General features: G+C 37.9%; 1 protein-coding gene across 2 annotated transcripts in view; it reads right to left on the reverse strand.

Annotated features, from left to right (window-relative positions):
• Positions 1 to 19158, reverse strand: part of ATP8A2 (ATPase phospholipid transporting 8A2) — a 379008-nt gene that overhangs the window by 239229 nt on the left and 120621 nt on the right. For both annotated transcript variants that reach the window (XM_087721235.1, XM_087721234.1), the window contains exon 24: positions 16120 to 16184. In XM_087721235.1, coding sequence (XP_087577361.1) covers positions 16120 to 16184 — 65 coding nt within the window. The remainder of the gene's footprint in view (positions 1 to 16119; positions 16185 to 19158) is intronic.

Here is a 19158-nt window from a genome sequence, read left to right on the forward strand (position 1 = left end):
TGAACTGCTGACCTTTCTGATCCCTCTTTTATTATCTTTAGTGGACATGTAACAAAGCTAAGATCTATTGGCATGAGATATATATCTTAATCTAGAGATTTTTTAAGATAAACACACAATTGAAACCAGAGGTTGATAAACAGATTGAAAGGAAATATGGGACTTTGTTTCTATACATGACAATAGCAACAAGACTCTTGTAGGCACAGAAATGGAAGGACTTACAAATTCCTACAATGGAATAATGGTTTGTGAAGCTAATGTAATTGCCTGAAATGGCAAAACTGACTGCTTTGATTGAAGAAAAGACTTTGTCTAATTTTTTTAATACTTGGAAACCACTTGGACTTCTTGCTAGAAATTGAAATAAATGAACATTTAACTTTGGGATTTGACAATTAGAATTGTTTATGATTCAAGATTTTAAAAAGATCGGGAACAATACGGAATAAACGAGAAACAAATGGAATTAGATAAAATATTATTAGGAACGGGAGGAAAAATGATTACCAAATTATGTAATTTTCTTTTAAGATATAAAATGGAGGAAGAGATGGTAAAGGAGACAATGATTAGCTGGGGAACAAATTTTGGCCATAATATAGAGTTAGAAAAATGGGATAAATTATGGGAAAGAAATTATAAATTTACGACGGCAGTATCTTACAAAGAAAAACTCTATAAAATGTTTTATAGATGGCTTTTGCCTCCAGTGAGATTGGCCAAAATGTGCCCAAATTTATCCTCCAAAGGATGGAGATGAAGCCACAAGTCTGGAACATTTTACCATATGTGGTGGACATGCCCCATCACAAGAAAATACTGGTGCAAAATTCAGGAAATGGTTGGAAGAAATTACGGAGGAAAAAATAGAACTGAAACCAGAAGCATTCTTATTAGGACTATTAGATTTTAAAAAATGGATAAACAATTTCAATGCATAATAATACACATACTCAATGCAGCTAGGATTCTTTCGCACAAAACTGGGAAAAAATCAATATACCCAGAGATGAAACAATAATTAGAAAATTACTCGAATGTGCAGAGATGGACAAAATGACAATAAAACTAAAAGAAAGAGAAGGATCGGATTTCTATAAAATATGGAGTAGAATTTATAAGTGGCTAGAAAATAAAAGCCAAAACAGAAAATAGAGAATGCAAGTATATGGTGATATAAATAATTAATATTATTATAAGTGTTAGTACTACTGTTGTTATATTATAGAACAAGGTAAAAGCAATAGGAAAGCAATGCAGAATGGAGAACTATAAAGGCTAAACTTGAAAGCTGATACAGAAGGCTGTATAATTACTTTATATTATGTTTTTTGTTTTATTTTTTCTTCTGTTTTTCTTTCTGTTTTTAAAGATTAAAACATTCAATAAAACTATTTTAAAAAATAGAATTGTTTATGATTATAAAAATATTGTGCATTATAGAATAAGAGGTATTTTGTATCTGTGCTGAAAAAACAAGTTATTCTTTTTTTCCCTTTTCCTTCTTTTCTTGTCTTTCCTTCTTATACTCCTTTTATATTTTGTTGAAACTTTTTTTTAAAGCAATAGCAATAGCAATAGCAGTAGACTTATATACCGCTTCATAGGCCTTTCAGGCCTCTCTAAGCGGTTTACAGAGAGTCAGCATATTGCCCCCAACAATCTGGGTCCTCATTTTACCCACCTCGGAAGGATGGAAGGCTGAGTCAACCCTGAGCCGGTGAGATTTGAACCGCTGACCTGCTGATCTAGCAGTAGCCTGCAGTGCTGCATTTAACCACTGCGCCACCTTGGCTCAAAGGAAGTTAGTTTGTATCGTATTGCCCAACTTGGTTGGCAATAGGTCTTTAGAGTCCCAAGCAGAAGGTCCTTCAGATTATTTGCTAAGTGACCAATTTACTAATACAAATTTTTACAAACTTTTAAACTTTTGCTTGAAAAGTAAATACTCTGCCACTGTATTAGAGGACCTGCCCATTTTCTCCTTGGCTATACGCCTTTAAAATGAATGCTTATTCTGCCAAGCATAGAATTTAACTGTGGGATAACTCAGGAGCCCATCAAAAAGGCTACTTTTGAGATCAAGAACAATGCTAGATGTGCCATCAGGTTATTTTAACCAATTAAATGGGTCACATTGACCAAGAAAAAAAGTGTTTAACTCTTTGAGTTTCTGAAGTATTCCCTCCAACACTACTACCTACTCCCCCAAGCACACCAAGCTGCTATTAGTTCTGCAGAAAGGAACACGCAGTGACAAAAAACAGATACTCTAAAGCAATTCAGGTTTGAGAAAGAAACAGTGGGAGAGTTACTGAAGTGAACATGCTTTTTAAAAATTCTTTATGATGATTTCCCTCACTTTATGGCATACATATAAATAAAATATTCTTGCCTATTCCTACATTTCATATCTGACTGTAACAAAATACAGATGTAGCCTGAACTACAGTTTATTTTTTTATTCAAAAGTTTTTGTTAATGCCTTCAAAAGAGCATCTCCAACACTTTTTATCACTACAAAGGATTGTTTCATAAAAGTCTCTTACTCATCAACACTATCTAAAAAAGTAATTTGCCCCAGGAAATCAATTAGGAGTGGGACATTTTTTTTGTTTATACTAGAACATTGTATTTGAATCTGAATATTTGAGTAGGATTATTTACTTTCTCCCTCTGTATCTGAACTTTCTTTAACATTTAACATTTAAAAACACAAAATATGAATAATTGCTTTGATGAAAATAAATATAAGCTAAGTATTCTACATTATTATTCTTATAAAATGCTTGTTAGTACAAGGTTACATATGAACAGTCAAAAAGTAAACATTATTAAATTCATAGAGGAATTTGTGAGTAAAAAAACACTGGGAATTAATTAGTATTTCTTAATTGTATATCAGAAAATTGCATTTGAGTATAACATTTGTTATTAGAACCACCATATAATTGATATGTTGAAATCTTCAGTTGTTGTTTAATGTATCATAACTAAGCTGTAAAACCAAGATCAAGAAGGTAACAGCTGGACTTGCAATTTGAAGAAGATTCCAGCTGCATTAAAGTTTACAGCACAGTCAACAATCACTTCAGTTGATGGGCACCATCATGCAATTTCATGTTACATTGCTGGAGCCAAAATAATTTAAATGTAAAAATTTTTACGTAATTACCGAAATAAAATAGTCCAAATCTGATCCAAGTTCACGTGATAACACAACATTGTGAGTTGATGAAGATTCTCAGTCAATGAGGTCAAGTTGTCTGAAAGTTGAATCATGGCAACTGGACTTATTTTCTTGTTGGTTTGAAGCATTTCACTGCTTATCCAAGTAACTTTTTCATCTGAGAAAGTTGGTTGGTTGAGGGGAGGTTTCATTTCTCACCTACTCAGGATAAGCTTGTTAGGTGAGTTGGCAGAGAGTCATTGGGAAGTAAATGTTCTTACTTCCAAATCCTTTGCCCTAGGTGGGTCGTTAAGTGTGAACCTGTAAGTAGCCTTAAACCTCCTGGGGATTGATGAAAGAGCACCATAAAAAAATAGAGGACAGGTTGTGTCTGAGGCCTCCACATCTGTTGAGGGAAGGATTTTCCACTTTGGCATAAAAGGATTCCCTCAATCTTCTCTAAAACCCTCTATCTTCCCTGTCCAAAATGTGGACATTATTGTCCTCAAGAAAGTATATTGTTTTTCTTCTAAATGAAGGTATACTGCTGATTCAGGGTCCAGTGGTGCTGCTTCTCCTATGCAGGGCCATCCTCATTTGTAAAGGTTGCTTGGTTTCTCCAGTGTAGAGTTCTGAACAGTCTTCACTACACCGGACTGCATACACTACATTGCTCTTCTTATAGTTTAGTGTCCGATCTTTAAGGTGGACAAGCCTCTGTCTCAGTGTGTTGCTGGATTTGAAGGACACAGGTATGTGGTATTTTCCAAATAGCCATGTCTCCCATGTGGAGAAGAAAGCGCTCAGCTCCTTCCAGGGGATGGCCCCAACCCTCTGGTTCAGTTATGTGGATCAGAGGTGGGTTGCTAATTATGTTACTACCGGTTCGGGCACGCTCCTGTGCTGGCTCCCCCCCGCACGGAATGCTTCCGGGCGGATAGAGCCTCCCACCCCCACTACTACTGGTTTGGCTGATCCATGTCGACCTGGCAGCAACCCATCTCTGATGTGGATGATACCTAAGAAAAAATCAAGTCCAAGAAGTCCAGATCTTCACAGATGATATAAACACCATGGACTCAAACATCAAATTTATCAGGGGGACACCAATCAGGGAGACTGGCATTCCTAGAATGTGAGATTCTGATTTGGACCTCTAGCAACCTAGAAATAGAGATCTGCATGATCTTTAGACGTGGAAGAGAGATGTCGTGAAAGAAAAGGAATTCATTTATGCCAAAGTGGAGAGCCCTTTGTTCAGCAGAGGTAGAGCCTTCAGACCCAACCTATCCCCCATTTTTTATGTTGCTTTTCAACAGTCCTCAGGAAGATTAAGACCACTTCACAAGTTCACCCAGGAGACAGCATTTAACGACCCACCGAGGGCAAAGGATTTAGGAGTTGGAACATTTCCATCCAACGACTCTCTGCCTACTTACCTAACAAGCCTATCCAGGAAACTCTCTGGAGGACCTATATGGGGTGCCCCTAGCCAACTTGCTCAGACTGAAAGAAGCAAAATATTTCAATCCAACAAGAAGTCCAGTGGCCGTTATCCAATTTTCAGACAATGTTGTAACATTTTGTCTTTTTAAAAAATATATATATATAATTGCAAAAAGTATTTAACTTCAAAAATAGAACTGGACTGATTTTAGCTACATGGGAAATTGCATCCATATCCATCCACAAGGAGCTGACTGATTGCTGAAAACAGCCTGTGCATTCTGCAGGAGGCTCATTGTATACACAGCCCCGTTGTGAACTTGGGGGTGAATTGTTCACATTTCAATTATTCAGGCTGTGCCTGCTCCAACTTACAAGACTGAAATGCTCCCGATTGGGAGTTAGAGGTCCAGTTGTGCATTATACATGCAAATCTATCGGTTGCAGGGAGATTTGAAAGATCAGTGAGTCTGGTGTGGGTAAGGAATAGTTCTCTTGGTCTTACATTTAATTTAAGTTATACACTCAAGAAAATTGACCAGCAGACCTTATTTCTATAGTTCCCGCATCTGTATTTTTCTGCCCCAGGCTTTCTTCAGGCCCTAATTAACCTTTGCTCATAAAGCAAGTTTGTATTCCAAAATTGCTTAATAGCAATCATGTACAAACTCACAAAGGGAAAGAAGACAGAGTGAGGGCACCAATGAAAAACTTAGAAAATCTAATCTAGCGAATGGGCAGATGTCTGAAACTTTATTTATTATGGAATAAAACAAAAATGAAATCTATGCTCCTAAATTTAGCTACCTGCATAGGAGATTGTATCTCAGTAGGTACAGCTTCTCAATTTATAGCTGAGACCCTTAGATCTTTAGAGTAATTGGCTGGACTCACTAGGATATAAGCATGGATAGATTAGTTTCCAATCCCTGTTCTGCATGTACTCATAAATTAGTTCAAATCTCTTCATTAATCTGCATTTTATTCTTTAAAAAAAATCTCAACATATTTAATATGCTTAATATTTATTTGTAAATATATATTTCAAAATGCAAATGCAATTAAAACATAAACTGTATGTAGGCTGTTGGTTTATTTTCCTATGGTTTTCTTTGTACCTGTGTTTTAACAATTTTAATACGCTAAAAATATTTATTACATTACAATGTTTTAAATTGTTTATTTGCTTTTTTTATTGTACGTTGCCTAGAGTCACATGTGTGAGATGGATGGTTAGCTATATAAATTGAATAAGTAAGTAAGCAAACACATAAATAAATAAATGCAGGTGTGTGTAATTTCCTCAATGTGTTAGAGACTTGCAATATGCACAAGGGGAAATTATACTATCAATAATGACAGTACTAACGGGAGAGATCACATTGAGAGATGGCATAACAATATCCATCTTCAATAATTCATTGCCTGTACTGAACTTTGCCTTACCCAAATAAGCCTGTGTATTCATTTTATTTATAACATGGGTATTACATTAACAAATATTAAATATTAACCTTTATTATAGTATATTAGCATATTATTTATTTATCTTATTTGTATTCCGTCTTTATTATTTTTACAAATAACTCAAGGCGGTGAACATATCCTCTTTCCTCTCCCTATTTTCCTCTCAACAACAACCCTGTAAGGTGGGTTGGCCTGAAGGACAAGGGCTGGCCCAAAGTCACCCAGCTGTCTTTCAGACTAAAGTGGGACTTGAACTCATGATCTCCCGCTTTCTAGCCTGGGGCCTTAACTACTAGACCAAAGTGCTTTTTTGTAATTTATATAAATTATATTATTAAGTACTTATATATAAGTGTGTGTGTTTGTGTGTGTGTGTGTTGCATTTGTGCTGATAAACAAATAAAGGGAGATAAATAAAGGGAGACTAGTATAGATCTATTTCAAGCTATTTAGTGCTTATCAGATAGCCATACACTTACTGGGATTTGAACCTGGGCTGTTTTTACATGTTAGGCAGTTGTATTAGCCTCTAAGCGCAGTTGTATTAGTCTCTAAGCGCGTATGGGAGGGAGCATACTGCTTCCCTTTTGCCTTTCAGCCACACTCCAGGAGCCTTCCAGGCAGAAAAACCATTTTGTGTTTCAAAAAGGAAGCAGTATCCTCCCTCCAATACTTGGGCATACCAGGTGCTTTGACATAACACTTAATCATTTCCTTGGCTCAGCTGATAAGGGAGGAGAGCTTGTGGCTTAGATAATAATATAACTCCCTAACATGTAAAAATAGCCCACGTTCGAATCCCAGTCAGGGTATGGCTACCTGATGAGAGCTGAATAGCTTGAAATAGGTCTATACTAGTCTCCCTTCATTTATTTATCAGCACAAATATTATTAAATATATTGATATAATAATATTAATATTTAATAAAATATTATTAAACATATTAATATTCTGTCAGGAACATTAACGCAGCTTCATCAAAGTGCTTTGGTGAAAACATTTCTTTTTTAATTGATCAGAATAACAACCATAACAACATTATTTAATGAAGAATAATGACAACAGTAAGTTTTTATTTTTAGTTTACCAAATATATATTGCTGAAATATTTTCAGCAACTAATCAAATAATCAATTATTTGAAAAATAAAATGTCAACATGGAAAAAGTAACATTAACGTGGGGAAAAAATACAAACCAACCAAATAAAATTATTGCCAGTAACCAAGTATCACATGGAATCATCAAATATTTAGCGTTGGTTGAAAATTAAATAAGTTTCTTTTAGCTGGTGTCCATTCCAATGAGATGACAATTTTTGTGCCTGTCAGCTGTTCCCAAGTGGCACATGGGCTTCAACACTTTTTTCAAGTACGCAACTGTGAAAATGAAGTATTCCATCTGTCCTATACTTCCTGCTACTCCACTCCCAAGAATTTTCATACAATGTTAAATGCGTTAGATCTCCATCTTTCATAGATATGCCAACAATACTAGCTTTCCAGGCGTGATGAAATTAGCCCATGCAAAAAACAGAATTAATCTAGTTCATGGCTAGCAGGTCGAAAAGTAGTTCTGCTGAAAAAAGATCAATGTATTTTTTCTCACTATAAGTAACCTTCTCTGGCATATTACATTTTCACAGTAGTTTGGGCTTTTAGATGTCAACTGGGATTTACAGAATGCCAGCATTTTCATGATGGGTTCAGCCATTTGGATCCCAGTGAATGCTGGAGCAAGGGCCTCTCCTCATTTGGTTTTATTCCCAGACAAAAATCTATTGCATTGGGTACAGCCGATGGGCAAGCATTCCCCTCCCACAACCACTTTTCCTCTGTTAAATTGTTTACTAAAGTCCTATCTAAAGCAAATGAACCATAGTTCAAACAGGCAACAAGTAATCAAAATAGGGAGTGCTCTATCAAAACCTACACCTGTTAACAGTGGTGTTCCCCAAGGCAGCGTATTAGGACCCATACTCTTTATACTTTACATAAATGACTTTTGCGACTATATCATCAGAGCTCTCTTCGCTGATGATGTAAAACTGTTCCACACCACCAACAATGCTACTGCCCTACAAAGAGACCTTGACTATGTGTCAGAATGGTCAAACAATTGGCAACTCCAAATCTCAACCAACAAATGCTCTGTCTTACATACTGGCAAAAAAAATCACAACACCAAATACAAACCTGGGTGGATACAACCTCATGGATGACCTTGGAGTACTCATTTCTAAGTGCCAGAGCTCACTGTAACAACATTGCCAAAAAGGCATTAAGAGTTGTTAACCTAATCTTGCGAAGCTTCTTCTCCGATAATATTGTATTGCAAACTAGGGCATATAAAACCTTCGCTAGACCTGTTCTTGAATACATCTGTCTGGGACCCGCATTGCATATCACACATTAATACATTTGAGAGAGTCCAGAGATATTTCATGAGAAGAGTCCTCCGCTCTTCTGCTTACAACATAATACCTTACACCACCAGACTTGAAATGTTGGGGTTAGACAATTTAGAACTATGCCGCCTTTGGTCTGACCTGAGCATAGTACACAAAATTATCCACTACAATGTCCTACCTGTCAATGACTACTTCAGCTTCAATCACAACAATACATGAGCTCGCAATAGATACAAACATAACGTAAACCGCTGCAAACTCGATTACAGAAAATTCAACTTCAGCAACAGAGTGGTCAATGCCTGGAATGCTCTACCTGACTCTGTGGTTTCTTCCCCAAACCCCCATAACTTTAATCTTAGACTGTCTACTCTTGACCTCACCCCATTCCTAAGAGGTCTGTAAGGGGCATGAATAAGCGCACCGGTTCCACCACAAAACCGCGCTCGACTAAACCGCGCCCGACTAAACCGCATCGCTGACGTCATCAACAGGGCGACAACAGTGCGGAGACAGAAGCACGCTGTAAACCCTAAACCTAAAATTAACCCCTAAACCTAAACCTAACCCCCCTAAACCTAATCCTAAACCTAACCCTAACCCTAACCCTAAACCTAACCCTTAACCTAACCCTAAACCTAACCCTTAATCTAACCCTAAACCTAATCCTAACCCTTAACCTAACCCTAACCCTTAACCTAACCCTAACCCTAACCCTAACCCTTAACCTAACCCTAACCCTAAACCTAACCCTAAACCTAACCCTAAACATAACCCTAACCCTAAACCTAACCCTTACCTTAAGTTGAATCGGCTTGCTTTCAAAGCGCTATTTAAAGCGCCCTTCTTTCTCCACGCTGGCTGTTGTCGCCCTCTTGATGACATCAGCGACGCGGTTTAATCGGGTGCGGCTTAGTCGAGCGCGGTTTTGACGGGTCACGAAGCACACCAATGTTCCTACTGTCCCTGTCCTATTGTCCCCACTTACTCGTATCCATTTCCTGTACTCATAATCATGTTTATACTTATATCTGTTATCTTATACATACTTTACAAAATAAATAAATTAAATAGTATGTCACTGTCCCTTTCATTTATTTAGCTAAAGCAAAGATATAGGTTCAGAAGTGTAGTAGTATCAATAAAAAGTCATCATCTCATGCATGTTTTTTTCCTTCCTTTGTTTTGCAATAAGTGGAATGTCTGTGGGGCATCCAATTCTTTGGGGACTTTTGAACAATAAAGAGCTGGCTCTCATCCTAGTTCTTATCCCCTTTATTGACATAAATTGAATCAGCGATCTGCTGGTGTTGAAGGTTGTGCTGTCATCTCTCAACGCAATGATGGAACAAGAGAGTATACAAAATATACCCTTTCACTCCTAGAAAAAGTTTTCCAGCCCATTCGTAGCTCAAATCAAACCCACTTATTTTACATAGTGAAATAAACTGAAACTCAATAATGTTCAAATTACCCAGTTCACTGTGTACTTAAACCTGGAAACTGAATTCAATCACCCCACTTTCGCTTGTAATTGTAGACAATAACTTGGAAGCATGAAAAAAGAGGTGGTTTATATATATACATACGTACATACGAACGTACGTGCGTGCATGCATGCGTGTTTGTGTGTGTATGGATGGATGGGTGGATAGCTATGTATTTGATTTCACATTTGTATTGCTGGCTCATTGCAAATATTATTGACAAACTAATTAACACTCTTTCCTCCAAGTCAGGAGAAAGGCCTTCCCTCCATTTAACCACATTTTTCTGGCCTATTAGATACAGTTCTTTGTGCAGTTCCTTATTAAAGCTGACATCTTCGAATCTCTGTATGATTAAGGGGGAGAGAATTAAAAGCTTCAAGCAAAAAAGAAAGAAAGAAAATTGACAGCAAAGTTGACCCCCCAATGAATTCTCTCTCCCAATTTTCCTAATTAGCTCCTTCTGCTAAGTCCCACTTCTGCTGGCAGTCATGGATCTCCACACAGCCTGTCTCATGATTAAGATAACTATGTTGTGCCCCAGATGTTAGAAGAGCCTCTAGTGTCTCCCTCAGGATAACAACGCTTGGTTTTTTTAAAAATGCCAAGCCTTAAACCTCATTTTTCCCCCATGGTATTTATTCTGCCATTTTTTCAATCCACTGTCTTCGCATATTAAAATTATATTGTCAGCTTCCTGATGGGAGGAAGGGAAAATCCCCTTATTTGCCTCTGCTGCTCAAAACATACGATATCTACATTAACTGTATGATTTGCAACATATGGAGCTATTAAGCTGGTAAGTAGCTCCCAGCAAAAGAACATTGGAAGAGGGGTCTGGTGGAAGAGAATCCTAGGAGGAGACTAATTTTGCAAATTTCAGAAAAACAAACAAACAAAACCCCAAACAATTCAAACTCTTCCTTTTTGGAAAAATTCACTCTGCAAGCAAGAATGGCCTATAGGCAGGCAAAGCCTTCTCTGTGGCTGCTCCGGCCCTCTGGAACGATCTCCCCGTGGAGATTCCGACCCTCACCACCCTTCTAGCTTTCCGCAAAGCCGTCAAGACCTGGCTATTCCGGCAGGCCTGGGGCTGATGAGTTCCCAGCCCCACTTGAATTGCTGTGACTGTTGTGTTGTTTTAATCTGTTTTGTGTATCTTGTTTCTGTCTTGTTTGTTTTTTGTATTTCCCCCTTCCCCACTTGTTTGTTAGCCGCCCTGAGTCCCTCGGGAATAGGGCGGCATGCAAGTATAATAAACATCCAACATCCAACATCCAAATCAAAATGGCGGCTACACAATGTCCAGGTTTATAGTAGATTTTACAAATAAATAAACTAACTGAAAAATTAACTCAGATACTAACAATGTGCAGCCCATCTGCCAAATGTATTCAATCAGTTCAGTCTTTTGCCAAAGGCCCTTCCTCAGCAGCCTGCTAGCTGAGAAAGAAAAAAGAGAAAGGATGGATGCTAGAAAAGAAGGAGATGCAAGAAAATTATTGCTACCTTTGGCCAGACACGGGCATGTGATGCAATTCCAAAATATTTACTTCAGCTGGAATTGAAGGAGTAAAAAGAATATTACTCACCCTGGACTAAATATATGATCTAGTATGCTTATTCCCATAAATGTCAGTAATGTAAAAATAAACAGATTAGTGATGGGTTGCCAATTTTTTTAATACAGGTTCAGGCGCACTCCCACCAGTGGTGGGTTGCAGGCAGTATGCCCTGGTGCGGGCGTACCGGAGCCTGCCCAGAGCACCGGATACCATTCCGGTACGGTGCTCCGGAGGGCCCGCCCACCTGCCTGAGCTCCTTACCGGTCCTTTAAATCTTTGGCGCATCCACGCACGCGCATGCGCATGCGCATAACCCATACAGCGCCTGCGTGACGCTCCACTGAGCAGCTGGAGTGTCACAGAGGCACCATTCCAGTACGGTGCTCCAGCGGGCCATCCACCCACGCTCCTTATCTGTCTTTTAAGCCTTTGACGCTTGCACGACGCTCCGCCAAGCAGCTGGAGCATCGCGGAAGCTTGCGGAGGTGTCGCAGGCAGGTACAAAGCAAGTGCGTGACACACACATCCATGTGGGTGACGCCAGCCCGTTCCAACCGGTACAGTTGGAACGGGATCCAGAACCCACCACTGGCTTCCACATGCACACGATGCGGGTGAGCGGATCCTCCCACCACCGCTACTACTGGTTCAGGTGATCCAGGACAAACTGGGAGCAACCCACCTCTGAAACAGATACTGTCAAGTTCAAAGCGTGATTTCTGCCATTTTTCTTTGCATCATTCCTTCTCAAGGGGCATTTAAATGTTTGCACCTTAGTTTTCTTTTTGTGTCTTGAAATTCTTCAAGATCAGATGAGCAATACTAAACAACCTGGCCTGCTTTACAGTTATACAGTTGTCTTTAGAACCATCACTTTACTCTTAGAAAGGAAAGCAAAAACAAGATTGATTAAGTCCCTTATACACTCTTCATGTAAACATATGAAAGGGTCGTGGTGGGGGTGGATGGAGAGATTTTAAAAATTCCTGGCCATTTGACTCTTCTCTACAGACCCTTCACATCCTGGATGTGAATTGTTTCAACTCCTCCCCTTGGGATGCCGCTACAGGCCATTGTGTGCCAAAGCAACTAGATAGCAGAGGCCCAAAGGTGCTTTTTAAGAGGCAATTGGACTTTCTGGTTTTTCTTTGAAGATGGTTCGCTTCTCATCCAAGAAGCCTCTTCAGCTTCTTTAGAGCTGAAGAAGTTTCTTGGGTGAGAAGTGAAATGTCTTCAAAGAAAAACTAGAAAGTCCAGTTGCCTCTTGGAAAAGCACCTTTGCTTTGACAATCATGACCAGGATGAGTGAGAATCTCCACAGACATTTAAACACAGAGACATTTTTCCCCCTCACACCATCACTCTGCTGAATACATAATTACCACAGTACTGTCTTAAGTATATTTACCCATGAAGTATGGCTGTATTACTATTATCCTTGTCCTCTTTTCTACTACCTTCTCTTTGGGTGTCATTATTATCTTCTCTTATAGGTGTCATACAGAGAGTTTCTGTATGGGTGACAAATTCCTTGTGTTTTTAATCACACTTGGCCAAATAAAGTATCCTTTCATTTCCTTCCCTTCCCATCCTCACAAGGATTTTTTTTTTAAAGTGATGCCATACAAATAAGACAATAAAAAAACAGTCTCCTTCAGGTCAAGTCCAAGTCCTTGCCTACATATCCAAATAGTTTTCCTGACAATCATATGGAAATTGTTTGCCATTACCAACTTCTGGTTTGTTCTAGAGTAGAGACTTAGAATAGTCTGGTGGTTTCTCATCCCACTATTTCAGATTTTACGCGGCTTAGTTTTTTGAGATTATGAAGGTTACCTAGCTGCTGTAATTCATAAGGCAATGCCTGCAATTCAAATATGTATCCAGGGGCATATTAATCTGCATGGATCTTATTCACTTTTTATAGTGCACATGCAAGGCTAATTTGGTATAGACATCTCTTTAACTGGAGCCTAAAACTCATATCATATCTAACAACTCAATAAATAAGACATCAACAAACAAAGCAATTTATCAAAATCAACTCCTTAATTATTTACGAGCAGACTAAAAAATGTTATTGCACACTAGCTGACAATTTAAGATTTTTCTCCTTCTATGTTATTCTACCACTTAAGTGGGGGGAAAGAAACCCCACAGACCAATTTTAAATCTGAAGTAATTTATTCTGGGTCACATAATCTGGCTTTTGCTATTTGGCAACCTCCGCAAAACCAAATTATTCTGATTAAAGTGCACATTATTGCTTTGGATTGCATATGTGAATTATTACGTTCAATCATTATGGCTCAAATCCAAATGAGCTGCTTAGGCACACATAAGTACTTGACAGTGTGTGCACCCTTTTAGTTCCCCTGGACTAAATCAACAGACATTCGCATGCTTAAGCCATTGAAATCAATGGGTTTATGTATTCTTAGCTCTAGTAAGGCATCTGGTTTTAATTTGCAAGTGCAACTGCTTTCTTCTGGGTTTCTTTGAGTTTCAGGCATAGCTTTATTGGCTGGGTTGAGTGCAGCATTAGGAAGGGGCAGATCAGAATTCCTGTTCAAGATAGCTGTCCTCTCTATGAAACTCTGACTTCTGCTGCAGGAAGAACAGATTTTGATTTAGTTTGATTTGGGGTTATGATTAACTATCCCGCAGACAAAGCTGAGTCCCTCAACGGCAATGAACTGGGAGAAAAAAGCAGAATTGTAACAGTTGGAAGAAATTATTTCAGCCACTGAAAATTCCAGCGTAGTGCAGGATCCAAATTAAGGCATTTACAAAACCTGTCTATCCAATTTACTATCAATTGTCTGCTTGAAGTTATCCAGCTGATGAGAACTCACCACCTCGTTAATTAGTTCCACTATAGAACTGGCCTGACACTTCCCAACTAGAATTTATCTTTTATAACTTAAGATCCTGATTATTCCATATCCTACACCAACAATATTTGAAAAGAGATCATGGTTGGTTGCTCCGTGATACCATTTTGGATTCTTGAAGAGTCCTATTATATTTCTCAAGACCAAGTACCCAGTCACCTCAATCATCATGGTTGCCTTCTCCATATTGTTTCAGTTTACTTTTCTTAAGAGTTTAATTAAACTCTAAAAAGGTAAAGGTAAGGGCTCCCCTCGCACATATGTGTTAGTCGTTCCTGACTCTAGGGGACAGTGCTCATTTCCATTTCAAACCCAAAGAGCCAGCGCTGTCTGAAGGCATCTCCATTGGTCATGTGGCTAGCATGACTAAATGCCGAAGGAACATGGAATGCTGTTACCTTCCCACCAAAGGTAGTTCTTATTCTTGCATTTTTACATGCTTTCGAACTGCTAGGTTGGCATAATCTGGGACAAGTAAAGGGAGCTCACTCCATTAAGCGGCGCTAGGGATTCGTATCACTGAACTGCTGACCTTTCTGATCAACAAGCACAGCGTCTTAGCCACTGAGCCACCACATCCCTAATTAAACTCTACAGCCTTATAAAAATGAATTTGAGTGCCTGTTCCCTGTAATATGAACAGCTCTTCTGGAAAATTCCTTGGACATGGTCTATGTCAACTCAAAACAGGAAACTGATGGGCGGGGGGGGGTGATATTTAATTTTAATTTTAGAGGATCATTTTTCTATGTGCTCAAACATGACCTTTTCACAGATTTTTTTTTCCCCTCAGTTGTCAAACTCAGAGTGATCCTTTATTTCCATTTGTAGCTGCATGCAAAATTGTGTGTTTAAAAACTGCTGAACTTGTCAAGATACTTATTTTTTCCCTCAGGGCTCAGGTCAAAAAGTTCTTTTTAAGCTTCCAGCCAGATACCATTACTCAGAAAGAAAAGTGTTGAATGTAAACCATCTTCAACCTGGTATTTTTCAGATGGGTTGGATTCTCATACCTATAATTTAGATCCAGTGGGATCAAAGACTATGATTATATGAGTTAAAGCCCAATATATCTGATAGGAACAATGTTTGGGGAAACTGTCAAAGAACAGAGGGACAATCAAAATGGTACAGTGTTTAATATTTGGATTAAGTCTAGGAGGAACTAGTTTAAAATTAAATAAGATTAAAGGGTGACTTTGGCCCAGACACACTTAATCAGATCTCTTAATCAGGTTGGCTTTCTTATTCACTTTCTTATGTTTGTGTTGGGAGTGCAACTACCTATTTTTGAAAAGATAGTGAAAAGAAGATCTTAGTCATGTGTTGCTTGCTTAGGTTGCCTTCTTCAATTCATCAAACTTGTTGCTGGGAATTTCCCCAACTATTGAGATCGGAGGGGTTCCCCCCCCCCCGCACAACACTTAGCAGATGGTATAACGACACCTCAAGACAACCATGGACTTGTTCCAAATAATTTCTGGTCTAATTTTCATCACCAAACAGTTGGCTTGTGATCTGAAGATGGAAGAAATGGCTTTAATGATTCTTTGCCATAGCCAAATCACTGCCTTGTACACATTTGTCTGGATTGGTTTCTGGTTGTCTATTGGTAAGCTTAGATGGAAAGGAATAATGACAGTATTTAAATCAAACAGAACAGTAGGATTCCACTTACATCCAAAGAATCTTCATTCACGAGGATGAGAGTCATACTCTGGGAAACAAGCCTGCAGGAGTACCCTAGAGAAATAATCAACATACAATGGGTGGTATCAGAAAATATAATCAAAGGGCTCTTGTTTTCTTCATGCTAAAAAGAGCAAAGCATCTTCTTCAGTCATCCTATCATCATGAGTAAATGAACAGAGTCCGGCTAGAAAGCCCAAATTTTCAATCAACCTCCCTTCCTTCATTGATACATTTGCCCCAGTTGGCAGGCCAGTTCCTGAGCCTTCCTTTGTGCAAGCTTAATATATAACTATGAATACTCATGGACATTTCATGTGTAAGTATTTGCAGAGAATCTGAGAATTTAACAGGATGTACAAGAGCTTCCCACCATGGCCCTTATGACACTTTTAATTGTGTGCACATCCCTGGTGTAGTATGAGATCAAAATATATATATTTTTTTAAAAAGAGCTGTTCTGAATCAGGTAACAGCTTTCCCTAAATTAGCATCCACCAGCTAACTTAAAAGGTTGTGCACTCTGGAAATTGTTCAGTCTCAAAGCAGCTGAAGAGCGCTGGATTGAGGAAGCCTGGACTATGTAATACATTCACTTGATTTCCACAGTGGCTAGTTAGATGCTCCTATGATGGTGCCTCTGCAATAAAGTATAAGGATGGCAAAATAAAAATATGTGGTGACATCATCAAACAAACCATTTTTCATCATTTCCCTGGGCACTGCTGAATCTAGGAAAAATAACAGGGCTTGCTTTGCCCATCAAGCTGACACAGGTTGCAAGTTATTTGCTTACTGTATTTGTGTTTGGCTTAAAGTGTTATGTAAACCAAGGCACTTTGATTGGAAAGCTATGGTTTATGGTTTACCTTGTTATGCAGACTGAGCCAGCTTTATTTTATTAAATAAATCATGGCTTTATTTACGCATGTAATCTAGAGGCTGTTCATCTCCTATTGTGTATTGCATTGCACTGCACTGTATTGTATTCATACATTAAATTTAACAACTGTCCATCTCACTCATAGAGTGACTCTAGACTCCAAATTACAGTTTAAAAAGTAAGAAAAAGAAAAGAAAAAGAAACCATGAGTGACTTGAACCTAAATATTGGAACCAACCAACCAACAACAACAAAAATCCAACAGGGGCTCAACCAAAGTTCAATAACTAGGTCTTTAATAGCATGTCATCAGGATGAGACCCAGATCATGAGATGACAAACAGATGAGCCATCACTGCTCTATATGCATATTGAAGTCAAAGAAAGCCCATCTTCACATTAGTCTAATGTGGCTTGCTGTTAACCCTTGCTGTAATTTGTTAACCCATCCGCTACAGTTTGTAAAACATGCTTAACTGTTTATGTCAGTAGTTCCCAAACTTGGCAACTTTAAGACTTGTGGACTTCAACTCCTAGAATTCTCCAGCCAGCTCTGCTGGGAGTTGAAGTCCACAAGTCTTAAAGTTGCCAAGTTTGGGAACCACTGTTTTATGTTGTTGGTGAATCAGTTCCCTGTGATTTATTTGTTGATTAAATGTATTTGTGGTTGATTTCTTGAAGAAACCTAGACTAAAACATATCATGATTTGATGTAATATGTAAAATGTATGAGTCCAGCGACTATCATATAAATGGTCTTATTGAAAAGTATTTGCATTATTATTTACAAAAGTATACAATACTCACAATGAAGAATAGTAAGGTAACTGAACGTAAATTATTAGATTAAATCTGAATAAAACTGAATAAAATTTGTGGGAAGATTAAAGTTTATTATCAAGAATAAAAACCAACTAATAAAAAATGCAGTGAGTTTCTATAAGCTCTTTCCAAAGGCTTGTATGCTGAACAATTTCATAATGCTGGAATGAGGTCTGGCATGCCAAATTATGTTTTTAAAAATTCTTTGAGAAATAACAGCTTTAAGGATTATTCATCAAGTGAGACCTGGTTTTTCCCCTGAGAATAACTGTGGACCTAAACTGTTACAAATTTGGTATAACTAATTGAAAGGGATTTTCTGGTAGTTTTTGATTGGAACAACAGCTGCAGCAGCGAACAGTAATTTCTAAGCTTCTTCTTGCTGTTTTATTTTACATCTTTCATATCATGCAAGGCGCCACTTGACAAGTGGAACTGGAGAATAGCAAAGCACATTCTACTGAATTCCTCAGTAATCAGCAAGAGCTCACATTAAATTATACAAGGAGATTTGCATTGGGATTGATTTCTCACTCCAATACCTACATACATTACACTTCCCTTGGAGATGTAAAGGGAAAAGGACTGTGATAATATTAAACTATTTACAGAGAAGGCAAAAATGTCTGTCTGTCTGTCTGTCTGTCTATCTATCTATCTATCTATCTATCTATCTATCTATCTATCTATCTATCTATCTATCTATCTATCTATCAACTATCTATCTCTATCATCCATCTATCTATCCATCTATCCATCCATCCATCCATCCATCTTATATTTATTATCTCTGTCTATCTGTCTATCATCATCATCTATCTTTTATCTATCAATATTCTATCTATTCCCTATCAATCTATCGATCATCATCTATCTTTTATCTATCTATATTCTATCATCTATCTCTCTATTATCTACCTACCTACCTATCTACCTATTGATCTATCAATCTTCTATCTATTCTCTATCTATCATCTATCTCTTTTATCTATCTATATTGTAACTATCTCTATCATCTATCTATCTATCTATCTATCTATCTATCTATCTATCTATCTATCTTATCTATCTTTTATCTATTAATATTCTATCCATCCATCCATCCATCCATCCATCCATCCATCCATCCATGTCTGTCTGTCTGTCTGTCTGTCTGTCTGTCTGTCTATCTATCTATCTATCTATCTATCTATCTATCTATCTATCTATCTATCTATCTATCTATCATCTATCTATCTATCTATCTATCATCTATCTATCTATCATCTATCTATCTATCTATCTATCTATCTATCTATCTATCTATCTATCTATCTATCTATC

This window comes from Thamnophis sirtalis, unplaced genomic scaffold, assembly GCF_051295495.1.
Source record: "Thamnophis sirtalis isolate CommonGarterSnake01/CBP01778 unplaced genomic scaffold, rThaSir2_p1.2 scaffold_8, whole genome shotgun sequence".
NCBI lineage: Eukaryota > Metazoa > Chordata > Lepidosauria > Squamata > Natricidae > Thamnophis > Thamnophis sirtalis.